The 25,793-nt window shown below is 33.8% G+C and overlaps 1 protein-coding gene across 1 annotated transcript; it reads left to right on the top strand.

Moving 5' to 3' along the window:
- The first annotated feature begins 876 nt into the window (after positions 1-876).
- LOC111055557 (G2/mitotic-specific cyclin-B3) lies at positions 877-23,568 on the top strand. Its single transcript, XM_039425439.1, has 9 exons — positions 877-1,030; positions 5,583-5,830; positions 7,284-7,696; positions 9,264-9,423; positions 10,713-10,943; positions 13,498-13,653; positions 16,062-16,236; positions 20,711-20,816; positions 22,187-23,568. The coding sequence occupies exons 2-9, from the start codon at positions 5,591-5,593 to the stop codon at positions 22,236-22,238; spliced, it is 1,533 nt and encodes a 510-aa protein (XP_039281373.1). The 5' UTR covers positions 877-1,030; positions 5,583-5,590; the 3' UTR covers positions 22,239-23,568.
- The last annotated feature ends 2,225 nt before the right edge of the window (positions 23,569-25,793 follow it).

Raw genomic sequence — 25,793 nt, 5'->3', positions numbered from 1 at the left:
AAGCTGCCCTCCGGCGTGTCAGAAAATTTCAGATTCGAATACAGCGCTCAAAATACAATCATATAGAACAGTTGAGAAAAATTCTTTTGAGGCTGTTTCCTGAAAAACGACCATTTGACTGGACTGTATAGTGTGGTTCACGTTATAATGGCAATGTTTGATTAGCAATGGCGCTATCCTTGTCTATCATTCAACAAAGCAAAATAGCGATGTCTCTTTCTTGCTTTGCTCTGTTGCCTGATCGTCTTTTGACAATGTACAATTAATAATTAATTGACAAAATATTTCATCTAATCATTTAAATTTATTAAAAAAATATTTTAACATTAAAAATTATATAATTTATTGCTCAATAAAATATAATTTATTATTTTAAACGAGAATGAAAATTAATATTACATCAATAAACCTTTAACAGCTACCGTCTACAGAAGGCATTGACAAGACAGAATATCGGCAACGTTGTTCTGCTATCTTTCTCTACTAACATTATAACGTGGACCTCACTATAGACCTCAACCTTCTAAATCATCTATGATCAACCTCACCTTTCAAATTTAGTGGAAAATTTTATTTATTTTTTTATTGCATTTTATAAATACAATAAAAATAAATGAATGATCTCTCCAATAATTATTATTAAAATGTTAATCTGTCACTACGTTTGTATAATAGGTTTGCCTAACTGGTTGAATTACATAGCGGAGAATTTATTGATCCACTTGTGTCGAGTTCAGGTACCATGCACTGAGAGATGCTTCTAATAATAGAAGTGGAAATTTCTATCAATAATTAAACATTGAAGCAAATTCATCAATATCGTGTTACAAAAAATCTACTTTATCCATAAAAACAAATCAATATTGGAATTAGAAGGAAATATATAATCAAGAATGATTAAGAAGGCATTCAAAAAGTTCAACCGTCAAAGCATCAAACCGTCAAATGCTCATTCCCAGTTTAACCGTTGAAGTTTAAAAGTGCTGTGAATAGTCGGTTATTTTTTCATGAACATTTTGTTGTAAAGCCCGTAAGTTTCTAAAATATTCTAATTTATAGTATTAATTAATCATTAGAACTTTTCTATTCTTATAAATTCTTCAATTCAGATTCGTATTTAATACTTTACTTCGCGACATGATTTTGCTTCAAAATGGAGGATGGCGTTTTCTAGCCTCTTTTCAGCTCACATTATTGTCAAACCTAAAATCACAAGTTAGATTATTTGATACTTCGATTTGCATTATTCCGTATTGAAAAATCAATTATAGATCTATGTTTTTCATTGAGAATAGTATCCATCATTCTAATCAAAGGTTTAATTTCGAGTTTGACAAAGTTCAACATGATTGAATGAAAACTTGATTTTATCAGTTAATTTATAGATTCGTGTTCCGGACCGGACTGCCAGCCATGATCATGTTTCTGCAACTTGAAAACTGTTGAACATGCGGAAAGCCTAGTATATTTTTATTTGGCTTTGGTCTTTCAGATGTATTTATCTTGATAGAATAAATTTAGTATATACCTAGGCCTTTAATTTTCATTTAAATTTTTTGACTGGTTTTCAGGTTATTTTTTATTCTAAAATAATGTTACCCACTTTTATGTACAAAAGCTAAAAACACTAATAGGCCTAAGTAGGATATTTTCGGGATAATTTGTCATAGTGCCGGTTGCGCAAAAGCCGGTTAAATTTTAATCGAGATTAATACCACGAGAATCAGATAAGACGTCTTATCAAAAAGGCCTTTACTGATTGGTTCTTGTGAAATTTAATCACGGTTAAAATTCAACCGGCTTCTGTACAATCGGGCCGTAGCCTATTAGCTACCGTATTAAGAATTTTTATTATATCTGTTCTTTTCTCAGATGAAAATATATTTTTCGTTGCATCCAGCTTTTTTGTTGATCATGTGTTTTATTATAGCCTAATGTAATTGTAGAACTCTAACAAACCATATTAAGCAGCTTATTGAAGTACAAAAGGTATTTAAATTAAAAAAATTGAAGCTATTCAACTCAAAACAGCTTTTTTGTACCAGCGGGACTTTCTGACATCTGGACATCTACCCTTTTTGTCTTCTGTAGTAACTCATTCTGTTAATTTTTTTCTGGGGGTGATGCCCACATGAGCTCTAAGCTTCTGTGTGGGTAATGAGGCGGATGATATTGAAACATGAATTGGCCTACAGTTTTAAGTGAGTTCCGAATCACTGGGAAGCGATTTTACAACTGAGGAACCATATTCGGAGCAGTTTGCTCAAGCGGTTACCCTTTCAACGGGACTAGCAGGTGCATGATTCTAAGCGATAGCTTATCAGCGCGACCACTGAGTTAAACCGCTGCTTCTTCCCAAACCGATTCTAAGTTCAATAACTTAGCCTAGGTACTTAAATAAACTTTTGCTTTTTTCCGAATATGGTCAATTTATGCTATTAAATGCAATTAATTTCAGTCAAGTTACCTAATTAGATCCTAAATTTTGTCCTAAATGTTAGGACAAAATTGAGTTATAATCCTTTATTACAGATAACTATTGAAATTACAAGTTTTTATTCAACATCATCTTTTTTATTGAATATCAAGATAATATTCTTAATCGAGTAGAAACTTGTTTTTAAACATTAAAATTTGAGAATTCGATAAGCTACAAGTTTAGTATTGTCGGTCAACCATTAATATGAAAACGAAAACATTAATTCATTTATTTCATTCAAAATATAATACTTTGGTAAATAAACTTATGATAATAACAATCGGTAATCTTGTAGATGTAGGCCTAATTAGAGTCATGGATAAATTTTCTATAAATTGAGAAATTTGGATTACTTAAAAATTTGTTGATCAATAAAATGTATTCTCAAAGTCAATTTTGTTATCTATGAATAATTTACTTATCCTAGATTAATGATGTTTTCAGTTTAGAATAAATTTATGAAAAGTTGAATGAAAAATGTACTTGATAGCCTACTCTTGATAGTCATTGGCCTTAATTCCTCATTAAAATGTTAAAACATGAAAAATCGATAAATTTCATCACAAACAATATTGGAGAGGATCTAGAAAGTATGTCATCAACTCTTTTGTTTCACAATCATGATTTTTTAACGTGCAATTAGCCAATTTTTTGTTGAAATGCATTTTCAAATATTGCTGTGTGTTGAAGCACTTATAAATATGCGCTGTATTCTATTTCAGGGGTTTCCATTATCTTCCACTATCTAATTTTATTTACTAATACTCAGTTTACTTAGGCTATTAAACATTTTAAAGTTGTCTAGTTATCTAATTTGAAACTCTTTAGACTATGCTCGTCCTAGATACTGTATTTAAAATCGTCTACGCAGCATATTATTGAACCAACAATGAGTTGAAAAAGTGTGTCGTTGGTTCTTTCCTAGTATTACTGTTTCACAATCACAAATATAAAGTAAAATCAAAATGCTCAACACAATAAAAAATTTAATCCAAATTCTACCTGCTAAATCATTGAAAAAATTTTGCAGTGGCCAGTATTTGTAATTCTAGTGACCTACTTTTCTTTATTAATAAAACACTTTCCCATTGCTTGATGTGACTAATTAAAAAAAAAACATATATACAGAGTTTCCCACGAAAGGTGTAACAGTCGAAGACCATAGATTCTACACCGTTTGAAATTTAGCTTTGAACTCGACGAATTTACTTTTTCAACTTTGAGCACTCATAAAAAGTCAATAACGCCAAACAAAGGAACAAATTATTATAATTTTATTGAAATTTTATTTCTATTCTCAACCATATCCTTAGAATTAGATTTTGATTAATAGTGTTCTACTCGTAGTTATTGACTGTTTCAAAAAATATCGAAAAATCTATATATCTCGCAAACTAAGGCTGATATAAGAATATTTCACTGGATTTTTTTTTGTTGCGAATTTCAAATAGAATCTAAGTTATGGTCTTTGGTTGTTATAACTATCGTGCGACACTCTTATATTATGCATTATGCAGATAACATACTTCGGTAGCTGGTTGAATTGAATGGCTGTTCTGGAACGGCTATGTTTCTCATGTATAGCATTGTGTAGTGTAACTCATAGCACATAGAGAAACAATAGCGTAAGTAGATATCCCATGGTATAGGGCGTTTATATCGCAACTTTTACTGTTATCTCAAGCCGATTACTGTTGATTATTGTCGAATTTTACTGTTTTGTTGGGGTGAGGTGAGAGTGTATGAACGGCACAATATGAGAGAGACTACCAGTGTCATACTACAGCTTCACGGGAAAGAATTACATGGACTATCGACTTGAGATAACAGAAAGAGTTGCGACATAAACGCCCTATACCATGGGATATCTACTTATGCTATTGTTTCTCTATGCTCGTAGTTAGTGGATTTCCAAACAGTGTCACCTTTATCGTTGCATCATGTGGAAATGGATGGATTGTGTTGTTAGAATTACATAATTAAATTTTGAAAACTCAGAAAATAATTATTAAATTTGAGGTTGAATTCGAAGATTGACTCCTCAACTGCGCCTTTAATGGTGAATTCTCGTTTCTAGTTAAATTAGGCTATTTGATCTGTTTATCAGTTTAATATTTTTCCACTAAATTACACTCAAAAGTACCATATTGATGAAATGGCTCTTCGAACTTTTCTGGAATTCCGGTTCTTGAATAAGATAGAAAATACTTGTCTATTTTAATGGTGAATTCTGGTTTCTAGTTGAATTAGGCTACTTGATCTGTTTATCAGTTTAATATTTTTCCACTGAATTAAACTCAAAAGTACCATATTGATTAAATCGTTCTTCAAACCTTTCTGGAATTCCGGTTCTTGAATAAGATAGTAAATACTTGTTTATTTTAATGATCTATACTAAAATAAAGGAAAGAACTGGCTTATACACGTACGGGATAGGGAATTATGTTTGACGCATCATCACGTGAGAACTGCTAGAAATGAATTAGCGTGAAATTTTGCATCCTTCATTAACGGAGTATGGTTATAGACCTATTTTCAATTCTTCAAGATTTCATTCTGTACCTCAGAGCTAGAGGAGCGTAAGTCCATTTTTGACAAAATGATGTTTTTAGTGGGTCTGGTTCAGTTTTTCGTATTCTATAGATTCAAGATTAGAGCGTAAGTCCTCTGCATTTGATTGTATTGAAGATAGCCAGAGCTGAAAGAGTGTGAGTCTAGTAAGCATTTTAACTGAAACAACGGGAGTCCAATAATTGACAAGTAAGTGTAATGCTGATTCGACTTACGCTCTTCTAGCCCCGGCTGGGATTGTAATACTTTTGGACTCTCTTGTAAAATCAACCGTTTGAGACTTACGCTCTTCTAACTCTGAGGTACAGAATTTGACCCTTGCAAAGCACGGGTTACCTGCTAGTTTATAATAAAATAATCTATGAACTCTGCTTATCAGAGAACAGTTCTATGCTTTGTGTTACTGTTTACTTTCTAATTGCATATTTATGCATTTACTATCCACCTATGTTATGATTACATCTCTTAACTAAAATGAACTTCTCATTCTTGATTCAAATATTGTGGCTAAATATTTCAATTTTTTTTTTAGAAATTATAATGCCTGGCCCCAAGCTTAGTCAACCGACTAACGTCGTTAGGAGATCGACAAGGGTGTCGCTAGCACCGCAGAAACTCACTTCAACTACCAGCTTTGGACGACAGAAGAGCACCCTTGGTTTGCCCAAAAACACCGGCTCAATCAGAAACGAAAATGTAGATATCAACAAGAGGAAGGCTGAAAAATCGCCAACCACCAAGCAAACTGTGAAAAGATCCGCTTTTGGTGACATCACGAATGTGAGTGAACTTTCATTTACCTACTAGATCAATAATTCTAATCTACAATTAATCAATCTCATTAATTCTAATGTGAATGATATTATGGTATGTATCAATGTATAAATAAATTATATTATCAATTTAGTCAAAGCTTGATTTCAAAATCACTTGAGTGTAAATTATTTCAAAGTATAGACCAATAATGATTGAAATCAAACTTTATTTGCGTAGTCTTCAAGTGTGATACATTTTTACACATTGAATAAATTTTATTAACGCAATCATACAAATTAGGGCCCTGCTAAGTTAGTAGGTTTTCCCAGAAGGAATCCGTTTGAAACAATAGTAGTATCAACAAATTTATCCATAAATATTATATAAGTTACAGGAAGAGAGTTTTAAATAATGAAGAGATTGCAAAATAACTAGAGCAACAAAACAATTGAAAACTTGCTGATAGAAAATTGTCTCAAAGTTGAAGAAAAGTACAAAAGTTTGACAAATAAATTTATGTGTAAAAGTTGAAGAAGAGTCTGTAATTGTTAAAAGTTGAAGAAAAGTTGGAAATTTCTTTCTACAAAAAATTGCATTATAGTTAGTCGTTCTGGCTTGTGACCGTGATAATAAATAATGTTGATCAACAGAAATGCGTTGGAGAAAATCAACTGAATACAACCATTATTTTTAGCCTTATTGTTAATTTTATATGATTTTACCAACCTAAAATCTATTTGATGTAAATTATTTTATACATTCTGAGTTGATGATAATAATAATAAGTTTGAGGCTATTTCATTTAATATTCTCTTACATTAAAAGGTAGATTGACTTGTAAGCTAGGAATTTAAATATTACAAGAATATTTTTTCTCAACCCGGCATCATTCGCGCGGGGTAAATATCACCCCACTAAGAAATATGTTGTAATGTAGGCTACTGCTACTGCAGTTCGCACTACCGACTTGGATGTTTCAGTAGCTTTCTGATTTAGTGTCTACTTGACGAACTTGTACTTCAAACACTGCTGCATGCAATTTGTGATTATAATCTTTTTTTTCAGGTTCTGTCATATTCACTGTACTATAATAAATCTGAATTTGGAATTCTAGTTGTTTCCCCAATACATTCCAGTGTTATTGATTATATTTGTCCAATTTTGTGTGAAAGATAATAATAATAATAATAATAATAATTCGTTTATTTCACTGCATTTTTACAATAATTGGTAATACAAATACATACATTAAACATAATGGTTGAACATTACAATTGGTTATAATTTGCGTATTTCTCCATCAATCATTATGGGATGTTGAAAATCCTGTTCGGTGCTACCTAGCACAGAGTACACAAAGAATTTGCCGTCGTATTCAATTCTCAGTTTTTTTAGGATTTGCCGAAGAAACACCGAATACACAAATGTAGTCTATTCAAAGTATTTAAGCCGTCGTATTCAATTGTAATTTTTTCAGGATGTGCCGAAGAAGAACGTGGGTCCGGGTGGCAAGCCGGGAGCCAAAGAGACGGGGGCCGTCAAGAAAGCGTTCGGAACGATCATGAAACGCCAGCCGCTGCGGTCGACGACCAACACAGTCGCTCCCGCTCCCCCCGCGGCCAAGAAGCCGACTGCTGCCAAGGTGCAAGCGAAAGCCGCACTGGTCATTCCCAAGGTGACAACAACCGCCGCCGCCAGGAAGCAGGCTGTCAAGCAGGTGGAGAAAGAGGTGGTTGCGGGTGTGGCGACACTGGCTCTGCAGCCTCAGGCGGTGGGGGCGGCGACTCTACAACCGGAGGCGGCTAAGCCTCCGCTGCGACGGTCGGCCCGACTCAGTGACACGGGCAACAGCAGTGGCGACAGTCTTTTCTATGTTACTGCTCTTGAAGAGTAAGTTGGAATATTCATTCATTAGCCATACCCCCATACCATTATAATACTGTTAGGTAAAATGCAAGGCCTGTGTTACTATAAGCTAAAATTAGAATTCATTCATTAATCATAAAATTCCGAAAATGTTGAGCAAAATACAATGTCAATGCTACTGCTCTGGAAGTGTAAGTTGAAATTCATTCATTAGCCATTGAATTATAAAATTGTTAGGCAAAATACAATTACTATGTTACTTGTAGTTGCTCTTAAGCTTTAGCATTGAAAGAGTAAGTTGCTCTTGAAGAGTGAGTTCAAATTCATTAATTAGCCATAAAATCAGAGAACTGTTAGACGAAATGCATTGTGTGCTCTGTAATGAGTTGACAACATATTAAATAAAGTGATTTTATAATAACATTGCTTTGTGCCTATCTATAAATTACTACATGGCCTAAATCGCATAAAATGTATTTATAAATAGCACTAGAATAAAAGATTTAGTTTAAAGGTATTACTTGTTGAAACTGCTTAACGGACACTTATGTTGAGTAGTTTCTTAGTGAACTGAATCACTGGGAATTATATCGTTCTGGCACAGATAATAGGGTAGTTGAATAACATACTTCTATTTCAAAATGAACCTGACTCAATTAAATGCATGAAATACTGATATTTTCAATAATGAGATACTTCAATATAGTTCTCAATCATAATTTTCTCAATATGACTGATACTATGACAATGTGCAAATGTTTGTCAAATGTCAATATGCTTATATTCATATTGGCATTTGCCAAAACGTTTGCTCTAGCCGTCAATTGTTATAAATAGTTATTCACATTATAATTTTCGTTGAGTGGTTGATCTTCTATGTATCTAAGGGTGATACACACCAGGCAGGACGCGACACATATTAGTCAATATATGTCCTGCGCTTTGTTTATGTATGCGGAGGCGTTTGGAATGCATCTCATCTACTCCAATGCTAAAGCCTTTTCTCTCGGTCGGAGCGGTCATTTTGTCCGGCAAGGTGTGACATCACCCTAAATGATGTCTAAATGAAATTGAAATACTTTTTTGATGGAAAATAAGTTCACTTAGACTGTAATTAACACTGTTTTGTATAGGCTACATTTATTTTTGGCATCCATTGGCAATGATTGAACAATGTTTAAGATTCAACGGACACTTGCCCAGTTTTGTGTTGGTGACCTTGTCTTTTAATATAATAATATATGTTTCATATTACAAGTTTTGTGTTGGTGACCTTGTCTTTGAATATAATAATATATGTGTTCTTCAATCTCAAATTTGAAATGGATTGCCCAAAATTTATGTTTTTGATTCATTTCACTGATAATGCGAGTCCATTAAATGGTTTTTCGAGTCAATTCAATCTTTTTGAGTAGAACTCTAGTACTAGCATACAAAAGCATTGTTCTTGATTCTCAATCGGGATCTGCTTAAATACATATTTTATTCAATAGTACTACTCCAAGCTGTATAAAACTGACCAAATTATTATTATCAATGCATGAAACGATCGCAGCGACGTTCCAGAATTATTGTGGTTTTTGTTTTTCAGGTTGAATATTACAAACTCCGACAAGAAGTCTGATAAGAAAGAAAGTCTGGGGCCATGCGTGCCTGAGGGAGTCGAGGATTTCGATAAAATATGTGCTCAAGATCCTGGCCAGGTCTCCGACTATGCTTTTGACATTTTCAGCTACTTGAAATCAAGAGAGGTGAGAAACTGCAAATAACAATATTGACTACTATTTCAAGTTTTCCCATTAATACACAATAATTAAGGGATATAAAATAAATAGTTATTTGTTATTAAATATTCTAAGGGTTGTTAGAAATTGAACAAATTCTTGCAAAAATGTTGGTTGCAATACAATAGTAATAGAATTCATTTATTAGTATTGATTTATTGGATAGAACAAACAATACAATAGTCAGAAAAGAAAAAACTGGCCATTTCCCAAAACTTCTTCTATTGCTTAATTTTGTCTAAAATATTATGTAGCTTATGGCGATAAAGATTTTTTTTCAATTATTGGATGATTCAAAAAGAATGTTCGAATGTTGAACATTTTTACATTCAAGGTTAAAATGAAACGTCAAAAATATACATTTTTTAACTTTGACAATCTACCTCTAGTTAAAGACAACAGCAGTGATCAATCGCCGAATTGCAATTACAGCTTAGTTGTATTTTCTTGTTATCTGCGTGCTAGTGCAAGGAATACATGAAACATTATTTATAAACTTATCTAGAAACTTCTCACATTTTGTGTATACTGTAGAGTGTTTATTATTCCGTTGTTACCTGTAAAGCTGCGTACACATATACGCGCTTCCAACCAGCACCGAGCACGCTCTGCCCTCGTACCGCCTTCGTTCCTCCATCGAACCACAGTCGCTCCGCCTACGCACCCATCATGAACGTTACGGAAGATATTAGATCTTCTCGCGTTCCCCGGTCGAACCACTGTTGCTACCCGGTCGATCATCAATCGCTCTGCTGGAGTGACGTTCGGTTGCGGAGCAGAGCGAAAGTCTGTATGCACCTTTGCAAATACTACAGATAAAACACCAGTGTGTAAGATAAATTTGATCAAGCTGAGAACTGTATCAGCAGGTTCGTAATATTAGTTTTCAAGATTCAGAGGATCTATTATCGTGTGTTATCTCATAACTAGCGGGGAGCTGAACTAAATATTTAATGTTGTAGGATGTTCCTATATGGAGAATGTATCAATTATTTCAATTGGTGTTCCTTTTGATTATTTTATTACTTATAAGTTACATAAATCGACAATCTGATTTTCAATACTTCGGTTCTATTAGCTCCTAAAACGTCGTCCAATTCCATTGCTGGAATACTCAGGAAAGTAATGATACACAAATTTAGTCCTCAAAATTTCTGAAAGTATTATAATTGAATCATTGATGGTTGTTATATAGTTGCAAACTCATTCGGCCGTTTGATATTTGCTTTAGAATCATAAATTTTTCCTATTTTCAGGCAAGATATATGATTCCGGCATACATTGAAAGACAGCCACACATTACCAAATATATGAGATCAGTTCTGGTGGATTGGATGGTGGAAGTCCAAGAGAACTTCGAGCTGAATCATGAAACTCTCTACCTGGGCGTGAAATTGGTCGACAGTTATCTATCGAAAAAGAGCATCTCAAAAGATAATCTACAACTGGTCGGCGCTGTCAGCCTTTTCATTGCTTGCAAATATGAAGTAAGTGACAATTTATTTATTTATTAAGTTGAAAAATAACAAAATTTTGTAATAAAAAAACAGGAACAAGACCATAACTCTTCCTTGATTCAGTTGATTAGACTGTCCAAATTAAGGTTAATTTATTGAAGTAAAGTTATGTTTATCACATTTTTACTAAAATTTGATATTTATTGGGAAATTTAACATTCATTGATTCATTATTATTCTAGTTTAGAGTGTAGAAGTGAAATTTAACACTGGAGGGGCATTCATATAAGAAATTTGTATTTTATTAAGTATTATTTATTCATTGATTTTTGTTTAGAAAAATGATGCAATATAATAATAACTTTTATTCACTTCATTGTACAATTTTACAAAGCATAATAACATAAAAAATATCAAGTGCACTCCTCATTAGGCTAGGCCTGCGTCGAGGAGTGGTTCGTCTTATGAATTACAGAAAATATATAAGAAAAACGATTCAGCTGCTTCAAGTACTATATAGAGCTACTTACATAAATAGTATTATCTTATGCCATTAAGCAATCTAAAGAAAAATACACATCTTCCACAAAAAGAAACAAATTGATTACAATGCTTAGTTTATATAGCCTAGTTTACAGAATAAAGTTAAACATTTCAATGAACAAAACGAAACGAAACAATTTATGAAGCCGATAAATACAGTCTTAACCTTCTACAGAAAATCGATGAGGAGGACTCTCTAGAAATATCGAAAGGTAAAACATTAAATAAACGAGGACCCTGAAAGGCTGCATGACCAGCCGCAGATGCAGTTACACATCTCGGCTCATACAGTTTCTCTGTGGCTTGACCACGAGTTGTATATCCATGTTCAGGAGTCACTGGAAAATCGAATGGTCGTTAAAATACATATTTTAATAAGTTCAATTTATATAAATCCTCAGGGCTTAGAACTTTGAATTCTTTATAGATTAGGTTAGTGGGATATCTAATTGGTCTATTCAGACATATTTTTACAATTCTCTTATACTGCAAAATAAGGGGTTGTAAGATGGAAGATCCACAACCTCCCCATCCAACAATGCCGTATTCAATTACAGAAGAGATTAGGGCAAGGAATACCATCCTCAACTGGTACAATGGAAGAATATTTCTCAATCGAACAAACTTATAAAATGTTTTCCTTAATCTATTACAAACATAAGAAATATGTGGCTCCCACCTTAGTCGAGAATCTATCATGATGCCTAGGTATTTTACAGAATCATGAACAAAGAGAGGAACACACTGGCAATAAGACTGGTTACAGTCAGGTTTATGAATAATAATTTTAAGTTGGTGCTCCTCAGAGGGCTTACCAGCCATTGTGAGGTAAAAGGGTAGAACCACAGTTTTATCTTTATTTATACATAATTTATTGTGGTCACACCAATTTTTTATCTTTGCTATACCACTATTTGCTTTCTCAAATGTTTCCATCCATGAATTTCCATGAAACAGAGCTACAGTGTCATCCGTAAATGAGTAGAGAGAGCCACAGTCTAGATCAATATTTAATAAATCATTAATATAAATTAGGAATAGAATTTGGCCAAGCACTGTTCCTTGTGGAATCCCAGCTTCAACTCTCCTATCGTTGCTAATTGTATCATCAATTTTTACGGCTTGTGACCTTAAGTTTAAGTACGACCTAAAAAATTTCAAAACTATGCCTCTAAAACCGATAATTTCCATTTTATTGAGCAAGAGTTCATGGTCCACTGTGTCGAAAGCCTTTTGGAAGTCCAGAAAGATTCCCAAGCACTTTTTTCCTCTATCTAAATGATTTATAACTTCTCTACTCACTCTAAATATTGCATCAGAAGTATTAAGGCCACTTTGAAAACCCAATTGCGAACTATTTAAGATTTTATATTTATTTAAGTAGGATATTAGTCTCGACTTTACACATATCATTACAAAGGATATCATAGTTGAGTTTAGGCGCGTACAGACTTCAGCGCCACAAACACGCGCATTCGACTTTTCATCAGCTGATGCTATGCTTATTATATCTGTATCTTAATGTTTCTGTACAAGTACAGATATAATAAGCTGAAAATCAGCTGATGAAAATTGAAATGCGCGTGTTCGTGGCGCTCAAGTCTGTACGCAGGTTTATATTCAAGACATCATATAACCATTTTATAAATAGCTGAGGAAACAAGTCAGTACCTTAAGGAAAGCTGATGACACTAGATTGTCCATTAATTGTTAATGACTGTGCTCGATTAATGTACTTAGGTAGCTTATGAAGACTGTAAAATATATAACGTCTACGTACAATACAATTGACAGAGAACGACTTACAGGAATCGCTTGCCGTGCGACAGCTTACAGAGCGACAGAAATCGCTTACCATGTTAAACAAACAGCATCCATCGGAATTCAGAATTCATAATGATTATGCATTTTTTAGTACGGTACTTTAAAGTGAAAATGTCATGATCCTTATTGTAAATTTTGGAATAATCTGATTATAATAATATTAGTTTTCAAATGTATTAGTGATGTATTTGTTTAACAGTAGACATATATTTTGCAGGAACGGTGCCCACCGTCTGTCGAGGAATTTGTATTCATTTGCGACAACGCTTACGCAAAATCAGAACTATTGGACATGGAATTCAGTTTCTTAGAGGTTCTGGACTTTGATCTGGGATATCCTCTATCTTACAGATTTCTACGAAGATATGCAAGGGTAATACCTGATTTATTTCTTTTAAATTCAGAATAACTAACCTCTTAACCTAGCGCCGCAGTGCAGGATGGTTTCTCACAGCTTGGCGTTGTTGTCATTTGAGATCAACAGCTGGGTTTTTTCGTTATTTCTCGTGATAGAGAAATTCTGATTGCAGATTCGTTCTCAGCGACCCCAAGTTTAGCCTAAAGGCTCAGAATGTCAACAATGTTTTTAAATAATTAAAAATCATCATGAAAAGTCATTAGGCCTAATATGGTAGTACACCACGTTTCTGGAAACTTTTTACTGGTGACAGGAGTTATTATTGATTATAGGTAACACAAAAATCAAAATAATCGTGAGAAAGAAAACTGCTGATGAACGCGAACGCCACTCCATAGTTCTATTGTCTCGGCTGCTTGGCTGAGCCTGGCTGGAGGGATCAAATAACCGACTGGATTGATCTTTCGTCTGTCCGCTAGGCGGAACTACGCAAACCATTGCTGGATGGAAGATGTTACTGCGGCCGCTCGCATTCCCACCAACGCTGCTATTATTTGCTGTCTCAGCGCCTAGTCCGAGTCAGACAAGCATCCAGCCTGCACCGCGAAGCTAGGTTTAATTCATTAAAAACGTAGTCGTCATCTCTCTTCATCATCATCCCTCTCACTCATTACCCACGCACTAGCCTAAGAGCTTATGTGGGCATCACCCTCAGTATTATTATTATTTGCATGTGGGCTGATGAATCGCCTTGTAGATCTAAGTTCATCAACAGAGTGACGTATACTATTCTAAAGACACAATGATCTGTATTAAATAGATGCTACTATAGTTTTGTGATAGCATTTATTATTTTGATGGGATTTCTATTAGGCGAGTTGATAGAAATGATAGGACATGCAGCGTTGCTATCCATCTCTGATCTGATCACGTATGACAACTATAGTGAGGTCCACGTTATAATGGCAGTGGAGAAATATAGGAGAAAAACGTTGCCAAACCTCTGTCTTGTCACTGCCTTCTACAGGTTTATTGATGTAATATTAACTGTTTGTTCTCGTTGATTAAAATAATCAATTATATTTTATTTAGCAATAAATTATATTTTGCAATAATTTCATAATACATTTACGTAATTAAGATGAAATATTTTGTTGATTATTAATTCTACATTGTTAAAAGACGATCTGGTAACAGAGCAAAAAAGCGGGAAAGAGATTGCACTATCCGCTTTGTTGAATGAGAAACAAGGATAGTAATCAAACATTGCCATTATAGAACCTCACTATAGAATAGTACTAGTCACATAACATGTCATGTGATGTGTTCTAAACCTCCCCCCCCCCAACGATGAAATCTATACAGTGTGAGTTTAATATTTTCTAAAAAAACTCGTTTCACGGTTTATGACTTGATCAACATATCGCTTGTAATAATGCATATTTGTTAAGGGCGCAACCCAGTGGCTATTGAATCCACATCAACATGATTTGCAATTCTTCAACACCCTTTAGTAAGTATTGAATAACTGGATCAAGAGAAAGGCTTTCTTCTTCATCACAGTATTCAAGGAGGGTAGTAAGTCTGACGTACAGTACAATTTGATACCTATCTCATAGCTCAGTCATGTTGTTTTACTATCATTCTTATGAGCTTAGCCTTGTTTTTCTATTTTTATATAATGTAAAACAATCTTAATATCTAACATCGTTATCATCCAGCACATACTAGACGTAAAAAATTAGATGTAAAATAAGATGTGTGGAATAAATTGTAACACATCGTGGTAAAGGAAACTTAAATTTTCTTAAGGCTGATTAAAAGGATACTTTAAACTTTCCTATTTCTTGGAGAACACCATCTGGAGAACACCATTTAAAGATGCTGACTTCAATCTTTTTTTCATTCAATAACTTTTCTTTGCTATGAGTCATGTTTTTTACTATTAAGTTTTATTGTGTTCCACAGTTTATTTTATTGACCGAGCGAAGTGAGGTCTAAGATTCGAGTCGACGGTTTGGCATTTCTCTTAAATGTTTGAATGTTTATATGTTGCGCATTTACGGCGAAACGCGGTAGTAGATTTTCATGAAATTTGACAGGTATGTTCCTTTTTCAATTGCGCGTCGACGTATATACAAGGTTTTTTGGAAATTTTGCATTTCAAGGATAATATAAAAGGAAAAAGGAGCCTCCTTCATACGCCAATTTTAGAGTAAAAAATCAGACTATAGAACTATTCATCATAAATCAGCTGACAAGTGATTACACAGATGTGTGGAGTAGCCAGTCTATTGCTGTATTTCCATAAGGTCTATAGTTTCAATCAGATGCTTGTGGATGAGAATAATGCGTGAGGTCTACTGTTCAGAGAACTACTAGTCAATAGTGTGATTTTACTAACGTGTGTTGATGTGTTTTAGTGTGTGAAAACAGAGATGCCCCTGCTGACACTGGCGAGGTACGTGCTGGAGTACTCGTTGATGGATCACTCCACTGTGTCCATTTCGGACTCGAAGCTCGCTGCCGCCAGCCTTCACATCGCACGCATCATGAACAACGGTGATGTTTGGTCACCTGCTCTCGAGTATTATAGCGGTACGTACTCACAACATTCTCCCTCTGTTGATTCGCCTCTTAGGGTGCAAACACACTGAAGGCGGAGCGGGGCGTTGCGTGGGGAACAATATCATGTTAAGTAATAAGATGCAACACTGGAAGCGTCTACTCGCGGAGCGGGGCGTCAAACTTAAGGCTGTGCAGAGGCTTAAAATAAACTTTCTACTGGTGATATTTCTCAAAGTTTTTCGATTTGTATATCATGGAGCTATCAAAATGAAAAAGGTTTCTCAGGAAAACATTTTTCTTCCGATCATTACTTTTTGAGATATAAGCGCCTGAAGTTTAAATTTTTGGGACAGAACATTTTAAGTTCGGTAACAGATAAATCCATGAGATTTAGAGGATAGATTCTTCATGGTATATTGTTAATCTAGCAAAACAAAAAATTTTTGAGAAATCAATATTGGTTAAAATTTTGGTTATTCAATTCACCAAAAATGGCCAACAACTCAACTAAAAACTATTTTTGGTCATATTTAGTATATCGAATAACTTTCTCAAAAATCAATATTTAAAGAAAATTTTTAGGACGACATTTCAAGTTCGGTAAGAGATAAATCCATGAGATTTAGAGGATAGATTCTTCGTGGTATTGTTGATCTAGTAAAACAAAAAATTTGAAAATATTGATTTTTGAGAAATCAATATTGGTTATTCAATTTACCAAAAATAACTCAACTAAAAGTTATTTTTGGCCATTTTTAGTAAATTGAATAACTTTCTCAATAATTGATATTTTCAGAAAATTTTTGTTTTATTAAATCAATAATACCATTAAGAATCCATCCTCTAAATCTCATGTATTTATCTCTTACCGAACTTGAAATGCTCTGTCCCAAAAATTTAAACTTTAGGCGCTCATATCTCAAAAAGTAATGATCGGAAAAAAATGTTTTCCTGAGAAACCTTTTTCATTTTGATAGCTTCATGATATTATACAAATTGAAAAACTTTGAAAAATATAAATAATAATAAACTGTTATTTGAAATTCTGCGTTAAGGCTGTGCAAAGGCTAAAAATAAACTTTCTACTCGTGATATTTTTCAAAGTTTTCGATTTGTATATCATCAAGCTATCAAAATGAAAAAGTTTTCTTAGGAAAACATTATTTTTCCGATCATTACTTTTTGAGATATGAGCGCCTAAAGTTTAAATTTTTGGGACAGAACATTTCAAATTCGGCAAGAGATAAATCAATCCATGAGATTTAGAGGATTGCTTCATGCTATTATTGATCTTGTAAAACAAAAATTTTCTGAAAATATCAATTTTTGTTTATTTTTGAGTTATTTTTGGTAAATTGAATAACTTTCTCAAAAATTGATACTTTCAAAAAATTTTTGTTTTACTAGATCAACAATACCATGAATCTATCCTCCAAATCTCATGGATTTATCTCTTACCGAACTTGAAATGGTCTGTCCCAAAAATTTAAACTTTAGGCGCTCATATCTCAAAAAGTAATGATCGGAAAAATGTTTTCCTGAGAAACCTTTTTCATTTTGATAGCTTCATGATATACAAAGAGAAAAACTTTGAAAAATATCACGAGTAGAAAGTGTATTTTTAGTCTTTGCACAGCCTTAAGATTCTGAATCTACCGAGAATGTTTATAGGCTCAATTTTATTTTTATTAATCAATTGTCATTTCAATATTATTAAAAACAAATTTATTTAATTTGCCAGTTATAGCCAACGCAAGAGAAAATACCTAACAAATCATCAATTCGCCCAGTCCGTTAGAGGCGCAAGGGTAACGGGTGTGATTCTGGAATTGAAGGTCTCTAGATCAAGCCCAACCGGAGCCAATGTTTTGCTACGAATTTTCTACTTCAATGAAGACTAACCATGTAATTTGATAATGTATAATTCGATTGAGAATAATAATTTTTTTCAAAGTAAAAACTGTATATGAAAATAAAAATAAAGAATGAAATAAATTGAAAAACAAGAAAAAATAACGCCGAGAAAAAAAATAAGAGACATTATACAGTATAACAGTAATATGTTAATACATATTATTTTATTGAGTAAAATTACTTACTCAACGAGATGTCCGTTGTGAATCATAGGTACCTACTTACAGGCACGGCCCTAGGGACTTTGCCGCCCTGGGCGAGAACGGCAACTGCCGCCCCCCCGCAAGTATCCCGTCTTTAATTGTTAATCCCGGGTTCCACCCCTCCTTGAGCGATCGCCTAACGCCGGTTACACATTGGGCGGTTTCTGCCGGGGCGGTAATTTCGCCGTCGCCACCGTTCGAGCAGTAGTCTATGGACTTGAATGGAAGCTTACACACTGGGCGGCAGAAACGCTGCTCGGCTATATTGCCGTTGGCGGCAGCTGTGCAGCCGTCCACTGCCATTGCGGCTGGCGGTGTTTTTGCCGCTCTTGTCTACGCAGTGGCGTACGTGACCAAATTGGCGTTAACACATTTGGCGGTTGTCTACCGACGCCGCTGATCAGTCGTCTTTCCCCAGTTGCTCCAAGTCAGAGGTCTTTGAAAATCAGCCATTTAATTTGTGTCTTGTTGTAAAGTTTGTGAGTTGTTTATAACATTTATTTATTGTTTTAAGTGTTTGTGGTTGACGAGTGTGAGAAAATGAGTAAGTTAATAGACAATGAGTTGTTAATATCATTTGTAGAACAGAGGCCAGTTTTGTGGGACAAAACCCTCGACATATTTAAGGATCGAGATGCAACAAGGAATGCGTGGAAGGAAGTGAGTATGAAGATTAGGGGGGATTTTGAAACTCTGGATGACAAGGAAAAAATTGTAACATGTTGTATATCGCTGTCGATTTAATAGAAACGTTCATTTCAATGAATCCAAAGCAAGGCGATTTCTCTGCTGTCTTCTTTTCCTTCGACGGTACAACAAAAGTGGTGAAAGTTGTTGCCTTTCCATTTTAAGTTAAACACTTAATAATATATACTTTTGAAAAATGTGCAAAAACAATTAACTGAACACTCATGAAACAGAGAAGTCACAACACATTTGCGATGAAGAACTACAAGAATTATTTTGGCTACTGATCATACGTGGCGGTAATTTTGCCGCTCGATGTTTGGCGGTATTTTTTCCGCTGAATGTGTAAGCTCGACTTTTTTTCGAGGCGGCGACGGCAGTTTCGCCGCCGCGGCAGAAACCGCCCAGTGTGTAACCGGCGTTACTATTGTGTCTCCGCTGTGATGCGACACCACAGAGTCTCAGTAAACTCTAAGGAATTATGTTTAACAATATTTATTGACATTTAAACAAATATTTGACAAATATAAATATTGGGGAACAGTAAAGTCCAGTCAATATAGACATAAGAATGGGGGTTTGCTTGCAATTTATATCGTAGTTCTGATTTTTTAATATTTTATTTGGATACATGAGAGAGGTTCAGAACCAAATTCTTCTTGTAAAATTCCCTTGTGCTAATACAGAGTGGCCCAAAAAGTTCGTATTTTAGGTTCATTTTCCAGTTTTCAGCTATTTCCGGCAAAATCAGTGATCGGACAGAAAAATTTTCTTCTTGCCTTTTTTAAGATCATAAAATTCTGAATGAAATGAGATCATTCGGAACTCTCTATCTCCAATGAGTACTGAGTTATGATTTTTCAAATATGAGTGATATTTAAAGAAAAAAAAATCAATTTTGATCATAATTGGTATTTGATAAACAATATATCCCGATTACAATCTATATGTAAAATTCAAAATCCCTCTGTGCTCTAAAATCTGAGACTAGGTAGAGCGCTCTATCTCATATAGATTTCCAGGTACACTTGACAACAATGCTCATTGTATTGTGGAAAACACCTCATTTTCAGCTTCAACCATCATCACCATCTATATTGTCCTCACAGTGATATTTCGCACAATGATATAGGCTCATGAGATTATGTTCTATGAGAATCACCCGTTAGTTGCACTTCATTTCAGTATCTCCTAAGAGAGAGGCGCGCGAGGTCACGATCAAGGATCGCTTAAGGATCAAGCTATCAAAATGAAAAAGTTTTCTTAGGAAAACATTTTTTTTCAATCATTACTTTCTGAGACATGAGCGCCTAAGTTCAAATTTTTGGGACAGAACATTTCAAATTCGGTACGAGATGAATCCATAAAATTCAAAGGATGAATTCTACATGGTATTTTTGATTTAATAAAACAAAAATTTTCTGAAAATATCAATTTTTTTCAAAGTAAAAACTGTATATGAAAATAAAAATAAAGAATGAAATAAATTGAAAAACAAGAAAAAATAACGCTGTAAGAGACATTATACAGTATAACAGTAATATGTTAATACATATTATTTTATTGAGTAAAATTACTAACTCAACGAGATGTCCGTTGTGAATCATAGGTACCTACTTATATATTATTATCAATTAATTTATGTGATCTATCATTAATTCATTTAATATAACATTCTAATTTCATTGTTCTCTCTCTAGGATATAAATTGGATGACTTCAAAGATATAGCTTTCCACTTGAATGACTACCTGCACAAAAAACCCAAAGAAGCTTTAAAATCAATAAAGAACAAGTACTCACAAGAGTAAGTATTAACATTTTTTCTCAGTTAATTGCGAGTAATCGATGAATTTGTGACTACCATTCTTTAAAACGAGAATTATATTCTTTCTATGGGGGTGGAAATGCATTTATGCACGCTGTGCCAAGCTCTTGTGAAGACTAACTACGGACTAAAACAACCCTCAGCGTCGGGATCGACCTGGAACATTACTTCAGAAAGAGCCACTATTTCTGAAGCTTTTTCGAGCTTCACTCCTGGATTTGGGTTGTATACTTCTTATTATGCCTCCTTATGGAGGTCAGCCTTCTTTGTTGAATGGTAGTTATGAGACTTGCTCATTGCTGTTATCCCTTTAGCGTGACTGAGACACTTCTCTGGAGTGTTTATGAAGTTTAGTAATTGATCTTACTATAAAAATTCATTAGTGACAGAATCAACCAATGAGCGTTAAAAATCCTAAGTGCCGATTGCACAAAAGCCGGCTAAATTTTAATCGTGATTAATTTAACGAGAAACAATCAGAGAAGCGTTCTTTTTTAAAAAGCCTTCTCTGATTGGTTCTCATGAAATTAATCACGATTAAAATTTAACCGGCTTTTGTGCAACCGGGCCTAAGAGTTGGAGATGACATGCCTTTACGAGGAATTCAAGCCTATTTCTATTGATTTAATTAATCAGCTCTTTTGCCGCTGGTTGGTCTAAAAAGAAAGATGGAAGTATAGAAGCGGAGGAAAGTGTGGCTAATAATATCAACTTTATAACAATTATGTTATTTTATTTAGGCCGCATTCACAGTCTCGCCAAGTGCATACAAATGTGGCTGCTTTGCCAGTGCTCGACTTCATTTGCCTTAGTTCGCCTTGTGCCTTGAGAAAAGTCGAGCGAAGGCGAGTGTCCAGCCAAGCATTCACAAATGGTCACATTACAGTGTGGATGGCAAGACCAACGTGGCCAAGCTTACTAGCTTGACCAGCGACTTGGTGAAAGTGTGGACTAGGCATTTTAGGCTTATTGAAAAATCTCATCTTTTTTTCCGGATCGTTTTATTAAAATTTTATTATAGTCGACTGCGACTATACAATTTTACCATGTTATTTTTATTCACTGTAATATTGTAGCTTGAATTTTTATATTTCACTTGCATTTTCTGAATTTTTATATGAACCATGCTATTTTCTCTATTTTAATCATTTTGCAATCGATACAGATACTGTTGGTGATTTCAACTTACCATTCAACCCACTTTCTACCTAGAAAGCTTAAAAATAAATTTAATTAAGCATTGATTTGAAATTCCACTTCAAATTCATTTTTATAGTTTTTATTGTTCAAAGGGTCAAATCCATGTTTATACCTGATTGAGATACTTATAATGAATTTTCTTGTTTCAGCGTTTTCTTTGAAGTCACCAAAACTCCATTGGTTGGAAACAACAAGTTATAATGGAATTAAGTTAAATGTAGATGCGCTACCACAATGTAAGTGTAAATAGACCCTCGAATAGATTTATGAAGATTTAAGGCATGATTTATATGACATGATTAATCTTTTCACAACCAGACTTCAAATATTAATGTAAAAATTTAATGGTGGTCTCTATTTTTTACTTTCTTATTGATTTGAGTTTGTGTGTGTAGTTTATAATTCCTTTGTTATCAAAAGTATTGTAATGTTCAAGTTCAGGAAAAAATGGAAAACTTTATTTAGTAGGAAATAATATGCAAAAAATAAATTAGTGTCATGATTCCTTTGGAGTTTATGCAGTTTGTAAATGTTGCATTGTAGGTCTATTGATGATAAAAATTGATGAGTTATTGTAAAATTATGATATACAGCCTGTAATGTTTTTCAAAAGGTATTATTATATACTTGACTATTTGTTTTGTACTTGTAAACTTTTTATATTCTTGATGTGTAATGAATAGAGATACATTTTTAAGGAACAGACTCTTACTACTTGAAAGGATAATTTTCTTGAATTATACATTTATTACTTTATATAAAATGTATTTTTGTAAATCATACCAATTACAATTTATAGTGTTGCTAGTTTGTCTAGACAATATTTTTGAAAGTATACAATCCTATTTTTGTACAAGTATGGATAAATCTTATTCAATTGATGTAAAAGGATGTCCAATTATGCAAAACAGCTTGATATAGCTATTATCAAACATTTCAATTGTAGTTCACTTTGAAAAATAATATTCATATTATTGAATGTTGATATAATGCTTGTATTACAAGCACCGAAAATTGTTTTTTACTGTTTCATGGGGATTAAAATTTTTAGCGAAAAGTGATTTTTGCATTTATGGACATTGTTACTGTTTTATCTTATCTTGATGTTTTTAGTATAAAAAATCCCTCTTGCTGATTTATGTTATCTTGGAATTTAGTATTTTTATATAGTATAGGCTAAATTGTATTTCGTGCAATCTTCAGTAATGTTATATTTAAAAATCAATTTTTCTAAATGTAATACAATCAACTCATTTTCAATATTATTGATGACCAGTATTCAATTCTCTTGAATTAAACTTAGGTATTAGAAAGTTCAATATATTATGTGCTCTTAAAGAAGCTACAATTTTGGCTAATTCAACCATTAGGTAGTCCAAGACTGAATATACTTAATATTGTTAAGATTCATATATTGCCTTGTTGAAAGCGTAAGCACTAACTCATTTGGGTGTATTCAGTTTGTATATTCATGTTCATTGTTTGATACTGTGTGGATTTTTGTGTAAATAAATGAACAAATTAATGATTATACTCTCAATCATTCGCCTATACATTTCGCCCTTCAAATCAGGATTTGCTCCTGCAGACTTCTGATGAAAATGATTTGCAAGCCAGGTTGGGTTCAGTTCAGTCTGTTAGCACCGCCCAATTCTTGTGTTCGAATCACGCCGGTGGAATGGATGTTTGGTCATCTCATCAATCACCCAAGCTCAGGCAAAAAACTTATGAGGGCACCTCCGCAATAAAAAAACGGATCATGACTATCCGTGACTTATGCAATTGACAAGCTCATAAGTGTTACTTACTTGATACTGTAGTCTTCACCAGCAGCCAGGGCTGCGGGGATATGTTACTTACTTGATACTGTAGTCTTCACCAGCAGCCAGGGCTGCGGGGATAGACTTTTCATCTTTCCTTTTGTAGGGGTCGTTTATCTCTTATGGTCTGTAGGTGTGCTCGTCTACAAACTCGTCCAGGCTGTAGTATGGTCTATTGCTTAGGTAGAGCTTTAGTTTCCTGGTGAAGACTTTCCTGTCTTGGATATCTTGATCTATACTCACATACTATATCAGTATTTAGTGTACGTGTCTGGTACAGTGAAGATATTACTATTATTCCCAAGAGTTCTAATCGGACTATTCTTCTCAGACCGGTCGAGCGAGTATGAATAGCCCTATTGTAATCCAGGGGTATTATATTTTTACAGCATCGACCACACTGATAAGATAGATAAATACCTTTTTATTTACACTTTAAGTTAACCTTCTAGTCGTGACCCTATTTTTTTCTGACGTTAGTCGTGACCCTTGGTCTCAGGGACCCGCTTCTTTCATATTGAATATTTCAAGATTTAATGTTATTCTATGATTCTAATTGTTCAAGGGTTATTGATGAACGCATTGAGCACTTATGTAAAGCAGAAATCGATCTTTATTATAATTATAAAAATAAATTTGCGAACCTTTCATTTTTAGGGTAGTGAAAAGTAACGTTTGTTAATTATTTTATATAAAGTGAACAAAAAATGATAGTGATGAATACTATGATGGATCTCACATGCAACACTAACAGAAAGATAGAAAAAAATTGGAAGGTCATAGTTCACTCTTAGGGTAGTTTTTACCCTACCCTCAATTTCATGTTGCACAATCTCTGCAAGACTTATGAAATTATAATGATGAATACTATTATAAAACCTACATGGAACACTACTAGAAACATTAAAAATATATAAGGTCTCATAAAGTTCACTTTTAGGGGAGGTTTAGAATTCCTGGGATCACCTGAAGTTCATTGGTTTCATTATCATCCCACTCAGGGTCAGTATTCTTATCTTGAACTTTGAATTTATTTTTAGGATCACTAATGTCATTGAAATAGAGATCTAGAAGTCAATTGTACATTCTTCAAAGTCTCTATTCAAAATAAACATATTGACTGCTTGAATCCAATCACTATTGCATAAAAATGTGCATTTGAAAAAACCAAAAAAGTTACGTTAGTCGTGACCCTTGGGACCCAGAAACGTCATTTCACGAAAACAACAAGTCACAGAGAACTAACACTATACATCAAGTTTAAGTGTCTACTGACATGAATTTACATGGGTCACAATAGACAGTAAAGCAATCGGACGCAAAATTATAACTAAAACAAAAATTGCTTGGGACCCGGGGTCACGACTAGAAGGTTAATAAAAGTGGTGTGGGTAAAGTTGAGGCTGATATGCTGGAATCCAACTTGATAGTTCTACATTGTCTTGAAGGACAAAGAGAAAAATAAAATAGTCTACCGGTATCTCTTCAATTGCAAACAAATCCAAAACAGATTTCTGTTTAGCAATGATTTTGCAAATTTTTAATTCTCTGGCTAATGTAGTTTGTTGATATAGACATGAAAAAGGGGTGTGCTTGCAATTTATATTCGTAAAGTCTTCAAATTTAATTTTCTACCAATAAACTATAGACTACTAGGTTCCTAATTTTTACTGTTATTTTTCAATTAAAATATTGCTAGTCATTTTTAGTATTATAGAAATTGCATTATTCATGGGCAGTGTACTGTAATGTGGTAGAAACGGGGATGGACCTTTAGACAATAATAAAACTCATGCCATTCTATCAAATACATTTTTACAAAATAAATTGATGAAATTGAATAAGATGAAACCTCATATACACATTAGCTTAAAATTGCTGATAATATTATCACCTGAAGGAAAATCCTTCATTGATTGTGATTCATCATTTTAAA

Source organism: Nilaparvata lugens, chromosome 3 (assembly GCF_014356525.2).
Source record: "Nilaparvata lugens isolate BPH chromosome 3, ASM1435652v1, whole genome shotgun sequence".
NCBI lineage: Eukaryota > Metazoa > Arthropoda > Insecta > Hemiptera > Delphacidae > Nilaparvata > Nilaparvata lugens.
The sequence above is the reverse complement of the archived record's forward strand: the minus strand, read 5'-3'. Positions and strand labels throughout refer to the sequence as shown.